Source organism: Pseudophryne corroboree, chromosome 6, assembly GCF_028390025.1.
Source record: "Pseudophryne corroboree isolate aPseCor3 chromosome 6, aPseCor3.hap2, whole genome shotgun sequence".
NCBI lineage: Eukaryota > Metazoa > Chordata > Amphibia > Anura > Myobatrachidae > Pseudophryne > Pseudophryne corroboree.
Window position 1 is genome coordinate 151,518,253 of NC_086449.1, and position 10,334 is coordinate 151,528,586.

The 10,334-nt window shown below is 42.7% G+C and overlaps 1 protein-coding gene across 1 annotated transcript in view; it reads right to left on the bottom strand.

Moving 5' to 3' along the window:
• PROM2 (prominin 2) overlaps positions 1-9,118 on the bottom strand; it is a 222,474-nt gene extending 213,356 nt beyond the window's left edge. The window contains exon 1 of the mRNA XM_063932047.1: positions 8,863-9,118. Within this exon, the coding sequence (XP_063788117.1) occupies positions 8,863-9,118 (256 nt within the window). The remainder of the gene's footprint in view (positions 1-8,862) is intronic.
• Positions 9,119-10,334: the final 1,216 nt, after the last annotated feature.

A 10,334-nucleotide genomic window follows, 5' to 3' on the forward strand; every position in this document is an offset into this window, starting at 1 on the left:
AACACATTATATTACACTGCACATCTCTCTCCTGAATTTAGTACATTATATTACACTGCACATCTCCCTCCTGAATGTAGCACATTATATTACACTGCACATCTCTCTCCTGAATGTAGCACATTATATTATACTGCACATCTCTCTCCTAAGGTAACACATTATATTACACTGCACATCTCTCTCCTGAATGTAGCACATTATATTACACTGCACATCTCTCTCCTGAATGTAGCACATTATATTACACTGCACATCTCTCTCCTGAATGTAGCACATTATATTACACTGCACATCTCTCTCCTGAGGTAGCACATTATATTACACTGCACATCTCCCTCCTGAATGTAGCACATTATATTACACTGCACATCTCTCTCCTGAATGTAGTACATTATATTACACTGCACATCTCCCTCCTGAATGTAGTACATTATATTACACTGCACATCTCCTTCCTGAATGTAGTACATTATATTACACTGCACATCTCCCTCCTGAATGTAGTACATTATATTACACTGCACATCTCCCTCCTGAATGTAGCACATTATATTACACTGCACATCTCTCTCCTGAATGTAGTACATTATATTACACTGCACATCTCTCTCCTGAATGTAGCACATTATATTACACTGCACATCTCTCTCCTGAATGTAGCACGTTATATTACACTGCACATCTCTCTCCTGAATGTAGTACATTATATTACACTGCATATCTCTCTCCTGAATGTAGTACATTATATTACACTGCACATCTCTCTCCTGAATGTAGCACATTATATTACACTGCACATCTCTCTCCTGAATGTAGTACATTATATTACACTGCACATCTCCCTCCTGAATGTAGTACATTATATTACACTGCACATCTCCTTCCTGAATGTAGTACATTATATTACACTGCACATCTCCCTCCTGAATGTAGTACATTATATTACACTGCACATCTCCCTCCTGAATGTAGCACATTATATTACACTGCACATCTCTCTCCTGAATGTAGTACATTATATTACACTGCACATCTCTCTCCTGAATGTAGCACGTTATATTACACTGCACATCTCTCTCCTGAATGTAGCACATTATATTACACTGCACATCTCTCTCCTGAATGTAGCACATACCTCCCAACTGTCCCGATTTTCGCGGGACAGTCCCGTTTTTTGGGGACTGTCCCGCTGTCCCACCCGCGGGCCGCAGTGTCCTGCGGTGGGGGGGGGCAGTTGGGAGGCTCTGTCACCCGCTGCCCTGCTTAGCAGAGCAGCGGTGAATAGAGGCTGTGCGCATGCACACAGCGTCTATTCAGTGCAGACGGAGGGATAGGGAGCATGCCAGCGGCTCACAGAGCGCTGGGCATGCCCCCTCAGTGACGAAAACGGGGGCGTGACTCGCGATCGCGGGTTCTCCCGCGAAACCACGCCCCCTTTTCGTAGGCCACGCCCCCTTTTCGGGAGCGCGCGCGGCTTCGCCTCCTGAATGTAGCACATTATATTACACTGCACATCTCTCTCCTGAATGTAGCACATTATATTACACTGCACATCTCTCTCCTAAGGTAACACATTATATTACACTGCACATCTCTCTCCTGAATGTAGTACATTATATTACACTGCACATCTCTCTCCTGAATGTAGCACATTATATTACACTGCACATCTCTTTCCTGAGGTAGCACATTATATTACACTGCACATCTCTATCCTGAATGTAACACATTATATTACACTGCACATCTCTCTCCTGAATTTAGTACATTATATTACACTGCACATCTCCCTCCTGAATGTAGCACATTATATTACACTGCACATCTCCCTCCTGAATGTAGCACATTATATTACACTGCACATCTCTCTCCTGAATGTAGCACATTATATTATACTGCACATCTCTCTCCTAAGGTAACACATTATATTACACTGCACATCTCTCTCCTGAATGTAGCACATTATATTACACTGCACATCTCTCTCCTGAGGTAGCACATTATATTACACTGCACATCTCTATCCTGAATGTAACACATTATATTACACTGCACATCTCTCTCCTGAATGTAGTACATTATATTACACTGCACATCTCCCTCCTGAATGTAACACATTATATTACACTGCACATCTCTCTCCTGAATGTAGCTTAGCAGAGCAGCGGTGAATAGAGGCTGTGCGCATGCACACAGCGTCTATTCAGTGCAGACGGAGGGATAGGGAGCATGCCAGCGGCTCACAGAGCGCTGGGCATGCCCCCTCAGTGATGAAAACGGGGGCGTGACTCGCGATCGCGGGTTCTCCTGCGAAACCACGCCCCCTTTTCGTAGGCCACGCCCCCTTTTCGGGAGCGCGCGCGGCTTCGCCTCCTGAATGTAGCACATTATATTACACTGCACATCTCTCTCCTGAATGTAGCACATTATATTACACTGCACATCTCTCTCCTAAGGTAACACATTATATTACACTGCACATCTCTCTCCTGAATGTAGTACATTATATTACACTGCACATCTCTCTCCTGAAAGTAGCACATTATATTACACTGCACATCTCTTTCCTGAGGTAGCACATTATATTACACTGCACATCTCTATCCTGAATGTAACACATTATATTACACTGCACATCTCTCTCCTGAATTTAGTACATTATATTACACTGCACATCTCCCTCCTGAATGTAGCACATTATATTACACTGCACATCTCTCTCCTGAATGTAGCACATTATATTATACTGCACATCTCTCTCCTAAGGTAACACATTATATTACACTGCACATCTCTCTCCTGAATGTAGCACATTATATTACACTGCACATCTCTCTCCTGAGGTAGCACATTATATTACACTGCACATCTCTCTCCTGAATGTAGCACATTATATTACACTGCACATCTCTCTCCTGAGGTAGCACATTATATTACACAGCACATCTCTATCCTGAATGTAACACATTATATTACACTGCACATCTCTCTCCTGAATGTAGTACATTATATTACACTGCACATCTCCCTCCTGAATGTAACACATTATATTACCCTGCACATCTCTCTCCTGAATGTAGTACATTATATTACATTGCACATCTCTCTCCTGAATGTAGCACATTATATTACACTGCACATCTCCCTCCTGAATGTAGTACATTATATTACACTGCACATCTCCCTCCTGAATGTAGTACATTATATTACACTGCACATCTCTCTCCTGAATGTAGCACATTATATTACACTGCACATCTCTCTCCTGAGGTAGCACATTATTTTACACTGCACATCTCTATCCTGAATGTAACACATTATATTACACTGCACATCTCCCTCCTGAATGTAGTACATTATATTACACTGCACATCTCTCTCCTGAATGTAGCACATTATATTACACTGCACATCTCCCTCCTGAATGTAGCACATTATATTACACTGCACATCTCTCTCCTGAATGTAGTACATTATATTACACTGCACATCTCCATCCTGAATGTAGTACATTATATTACACTGCACATCTCCCTCCTGAATGTAGTACATTATATTACACTGCACATCTCCCTCCTGAATGTAGCACATTATATTACACTGCACATCTCTCTCCTGAATGTAGTACATTATATTACACTGCACATCTCTCTCCTGAATGTAGCACATTATATTACACTGCACATCTCTCTCCTGAATGTAGCACGTTATATTACACTGCACATCTCTCTCCTGAATGTAGTACATTATATTACACTGCACATCTCTCTCCTGAATGTAGTACATTATAGTACACTGCACATCTCTCTCCTGAATGTAGCACATTATATTACACTGCACATCTCTCTCCTGAATGTAGCACGTTATATTACACTGCACATCTCTCTCCTGAATGTAGCACATTATATTACACTGCACATCTCTCTCCTGAATGTAGCACATACCTCCCAACTGTCCCGATTTTCGCGGGACAGTCCCGTTTTTTGGGGACTGTCCCGCTGTCCCACCCGCGGGCCGCAGTGTCCCGCGGTGGGGGGGGGGGGCAGTTGGGAGGCTCTGTCACCCGCTGCCCTGCTTAGCAGAGCAGCGGTGAATGGACGCTGTGCGCATGCGCACAGCGTCTATTCAGTGCAGACGGAGGGATAGGGAGCATGCCAGCGGCTCACAGAGCGCTGGGCATGCCCCCTCAGTGACGAAAATGGGGGCGTGACTCGCGATCGCGGGTCCTCCCGCGAAACCACGCCCCCTTTTCGTAGGCCACACCCCTTTTCGGGAGCGCGCGCGGCTTCGCCTCCTGAATGTAGCACATTATATTACACTGCACATCTCTCTCCTGAATGTAGCACATTATATTATACTGCACATCTCTCTCCTAAGGTAACACATTATATTACACTGCACATCTCTCTCCTGAATGTAGTACATTATATTACACTGCACATCTCTCTCCTGAATGTAGCACATTATATTACACTGCACATCTCTCTCCTGAGGTAGCACATTATATTACACTGCACATCTCTATGCTGAATGTAACACATTATATTACACTGCACATCTCTCTCCTGAATTTAGTACATTATATTACACTGCACATCTCCCTCCTGAATGTAACACATTATATTACACTGCACATCTCTCTCCTGAATGTAGTACATTATATTACATTGCACATCTCTCTCCTGAATGTAGCACATTATATTACACTGCACATCTCCCTCCTGAATGTAGTACATTATATTACACTGCACATCTCCCTCCTGAATGTAACACATTATATTACACTGCACATCTCTCTCCTAAGGTAACACATTATATTACACTGCACATCTCTCTCCTGAATGTAGTACATTATATTACACTGCACATCTCTCTCCTGAATGTAGCACATTATATTACACTGCACATCTCTCTCCTGAGGTAGCACATTATATTACACTGCACATCTCTATCCTGAATGTAACACATTATATTACACTGCACATCTCTCTCCTGAATTTAGTACATTATATTACACTGCACATCTCCCTCCTGAATGTAACACATTATATTACACTGCACATCTCCCTCCTGAATGTAGCACATTATATTACACTGCACATCTCTCTCCTGAATGTAGCACATTATATTACACTGCACATCTCTCTCCTAAGGTAACACATTATATTACACTGCACATCTCTCTCCTGAATGTAGCACATTATATTACACTGCACATCTCTCTCCTGAATGTAGTTCATTATATTACACTGCACATCTCTCTCCTGAATGTAGCACATTATATTACACTGCACATCTCTCTCCTGAGGTAGCACATTATATTACACTGCACATCTCTATCCTGAATGTAACACATTATATTACACTGCACATCTCTCTCCTGAATGTAGTACATTATATTACACTGCACATCTCCCTCCTGAATGTAACACATTATATTACACTGCACATCTCTCTCCTGAATGTAGTACATTATATTACATTGCACATCTCTCTCCTGAATGTAGCACATTATATTACACTGCACATCTCCCTCCTGAATGTAGTACATTATATTACACTGCACATCTCCCTCCTGAATGTAACACATTATATAACACTGCACATCTCTCTCCTAAGGTAACACATTATATTACACTGCACATCTCTCTCCTGAATGTAGTACATTATATTACACTGCACATCTCTCTCCTGAATGTAGCACATTATATTACACTGCACATCTCTCTCCTGAGGTAGCACATTATATTACACTGCACATCTCTATCCTGAATGTAACACATTATATTACACTGCACATCTCTCTCCTGAATTTAGTACATTATATTACACTGCACATCTCCCTCCTGAATGTAACACATTATATTACACTGCACATCTCTCTCCTGAATGTAGTACATTATATTACATTGCACATCTCTCTCCTGAATGTAGTACATTATATTACACTGCACATCTCTCTCCTGAATGTAGTACATTATATTACACTGCACATCTCCCTCCTGAATGTAGTACATTATATTACACTGCACATCTCTCTCCTAAGGTAACACATTATATTACACTGCACATCTCTCTCCTGAATGTAGCACGTTATATTACACTGCACATCTCTCTCCTGAATGTAGCACATTATATTACACTGCACATCTCTCTCCTGAATGTAACACATTATATTACACTGCACATCTCCCTCCTGAATGTAGCACATTATATTACACTGCACATCTCTCTCCTGAATGTAGCACATTATATTACACTGCACATCTCTCTCCTGAATGTAGCACGTTATATTACACTGCACATCTCTCTCCTGAATGTAGCACATTATATTACACTGCACATCTCTATCCTGAATGTAACACATTATATTACACTGCACATCTCCCTCCTGAATGTAGCACATTATATTACACTGCACATCTCTCTCCTGAATGTAGCACATTATATTACACTGCACATCTCCCTCCTGAATGTAGCACATTACACTGCACATCTCTCTCCTGAATGTAGCACATTATATTACACTGCACATCTCTCTCCTGAATGTAGTACATTATATTACACTGCACATCTCTCTCCTGAATGTAGCACATTATATTACACTGCACATCTCTCTCCTGAATGTAGTACATTATATTACACTGCACATCTCCCTCCTAAATGTAGCACATTATATTACACTGCACATCTCTCTCCTGAATGTAGCACGTTATATTACACTGCACATCTCCCTCCTGAATGTAGCACATTATATTACACTGCACATCTCTCTCCTGAATGTAGCACATTATATTACACTGCACATCTCTCTCCTGCATGTAGCACATTATATTACACTGCACATCTCTCTCCTGAATGTAGTACATTATATTACACTGCACATCTCCCTCCTGAATGTAGCACGTTATATTACACTGCACATCTCCCTCCTGAATGTAGCACATTATATTACACTGCACATCTCTCTCCTGAATGTAGTACATTATATTACACTGCACATCTCTCTCCTGAATGTAGCACATTATATTACACTGCACATCTCTCTCCTGAATGTAGTACATTATATTACACTGCACATCTCCCTCCTGAATGTAGCACATTATATTACACTGCACATCTCTCTCCTGAATGTAGCACATTATATTACACTGCACATCTCTCTCCTGAATGTAGCACATTATATTACACTGCACATCTCTCTCCTGAATGTAGCACATTATATTACACTGCACATCTCTCTCCTGAATGTAGCACATTATATTACACTGCACATCTCTCTCCTAAGGTAACACATTATATTACACTGCACATCTCCCTCCTGAATGTAGCACATTATATTACACTGCACATCTCTCTCCTGAATGTAGCACATTATATTACACTGCACATCTCTCTCCTGAATGTAGCACGTTATATTACACTGCACATCTCTCTCCTGAATGTAGCACATTATATTACACTGCACATCTCTATCCTGAATGTAACACATTATATTACACTGCACATCTCCCTCCTGAATGTAGCACATTATATTACACTGCACATCTCTCTCCTGAATGTAGCACATTATATTACACTGCACATCTCCCTCCTGAATGTAGCACATTACACTGCACATCTCTCTCCTGAATGTAGCACATTATATTACACTGCACATCTCTCTCCTGAATGTAGTACATTATATTACACTGCACATCTCTCTCCTGAATGTAGCACATTATATTACACTGCACATCTCTCTCCTGAATGTAGTACATTATATTACACTGCACATCTCCCTCCTAAATGTAGCACATTATATTACACTGCACATCTCTCTCCTGAATGTAGCACGTTATATTACACTGCACATCTCCCTCCTGAATGTAGCACATTATATTACACTGCACATCTCTCTCCTGAATGTAGCACATTATATTACACTGCACATCTCTCTCCTGCATGTAGCACATTATATTACACTGCACATCTCTCTCCTGAATGTAGTACATTATATTACACTGCACATCTCCCTCCTGAATGTAGCACGTTATATTACACTGCACATCTCCCTCCTGAATGTAGCACATTATATTACACTGCACATCTCTCTCCTGAATGTAGTACATTATATTACACTGCACATCTCTCTCCTGAATGTAGCACATTATATTACACTGCACATCTCCCTCCTGAATGTAACACATTATATAACACTGCACATCTCTCTCCTAAGGTAACACATTATATTACACTGCACATCTCTCTCCTGAATGTAGTACATTATATTACACTGCACATCTCCCTCCTGAATGTAGCACATTATATTACACTGCACATCTCTCTCCTGAATGTAGCACATTATATTACACTGCACATCTCTCTCCTGAATGTAGCACGTTATATTAAACTTTCTATTGTATTGCTCTGCATGTATCTCTACTATTGCTAAATTAGTATTGCACATATGTCTCAGGTTAAGACATGCCCACACATTCCTGCTACTTCATGCTAAGATGATGCACTGTCACCATTATCTGTCCTATGTTACATTACAGCTCATTCATCACTGAGACCAGACTAATGATGTTCCAGTACTCAGTGCTGGCCTCTGCCACCGATGTCCTTTTACCTCCTGTCTGGGTGGGTGTAGTATGGTATGCCGGCTGCCGGGGTCCCGACGCTGGTATACTGTGCGCTGGGACCCCGACAGCTGGCAAACTGAAGACCACCCGTCTGGGTCACATAACACTGTGCAGGCTACTGCTTCCTGTATCTGTAGCAGTGATGCTTGGAGTTCCCTATACATGTAAATGCCATTCATTGTAATCTGCCTCTGTCTGCACACATCAAACACCTGTTGTCAGTGCTTCCTACCTTGTGGGAATGGATTCGGCTGCACTGCATTCAGAAACAGCCTCTGCATCTTATAGATCCCAGCCAGACCATCAGCGTCTCTTCTTGAAATAGAAAAATTCTGATTGTTTTCCACCTCATTAAATGTCAGTTTCTCCGGGTCCGTGGCCAGCGGGCATGTCTGGGGTGCCACCTGTCCCACATTATAAAGCAGGACACAAAGCACCCAGTACATGACAAGGTCCAAGGAGCCCACGCTAGAATCCAGAGAACCCATTTTCCCACCAGCTGAAGATGGCACCACTGTCACCGGTCAGATACAAGAGGATCCATTATACAGACGCCCCAGTCTCTCGCACACCACTGGCACATCTGTCATTGGCTGAAATGAATCAGTAGCTGCGAGCAGTGACACTCCTAGACCTCCCGTCAGAGAACATGTTTCGTTGAACCTGATGTACCTGTTTATTTGTGTTGGGAAAGGCCCAGTATTTCTGCATGAGCATCCCAGACATTGCCTGCACAGCTGAGTCACAGATACCTAGGAGAGAATCTGATTAGTAATTACCTATTACATGCTTTTGAATCATAACTGCTGCTACGCTTCCAGCATTCCCGGGGACGGATCATCGCATGACATCCTACTCATGTGACCCAGCCTCATGTACATGATGCAGCTGATTCATGGAGTGGCTTCCTTGGAGAAATGGTGAAAGGTGGATGTCCAAATATAAAATAAGGGGGTTAGTTATCAAATCTTGAAGAGAGATAAAGTGGATAAGTTGTGCATAGCAACCGGTCATCTTAGAACTGTCATTTTTTAGCACAGGGTTTACATTCAAGATACCAGATGTCAGGATCCCGGCACCCAAAATACCGACCCCAGAATCCTGACAGCCATCAGAACACTGACGCCGGAATCCAGAAAAGGTCATAATCCACATGCTGGAATTCTGACGCCTGGAATAGACGGGATGCAGGGCCGGATTAACAATGGGGCAGATGGAGCTGCAGCTCCAGGCCGCCCATCAAACTAGGCCCATAGTGTCTCCTACGCTGCTGCAGTCAGGAAAATGTTTTTCCCTGCTACAGCAGACACACACACACGTACGTCTCGGTGCCGCGTGAGGTCATACATAGGTATTGGCGACGGCGTATCACTGCACCAGTCCGCGCCCGGGCAGGGAGCTGCTGCCACCTTGCCCTTGTTTGATGCGAGTGTACCAATGGTCGCATCAGTGAGCGGAACTACGTGTCGGCTCAGTTCTCCAGGCTGCTGCTGCTGCTGATCGGCCCAGTGTTGTTTCCAGTTGACTGGTATGCAGACATTGAAAAGATTTAAAAAAGAAATAAATATGCATGTGCAGGGCTTAAAGTGGTCCTGGAGAGGTGGGGGAACTCTTCTCCCGCATGACCCCTCCCGTTTAGCGCGCGCCGAAGGCGCGCGCCACAAAAAGGGGTGTGGTCTCATAAGGAAGGGGCGTGGCCACACA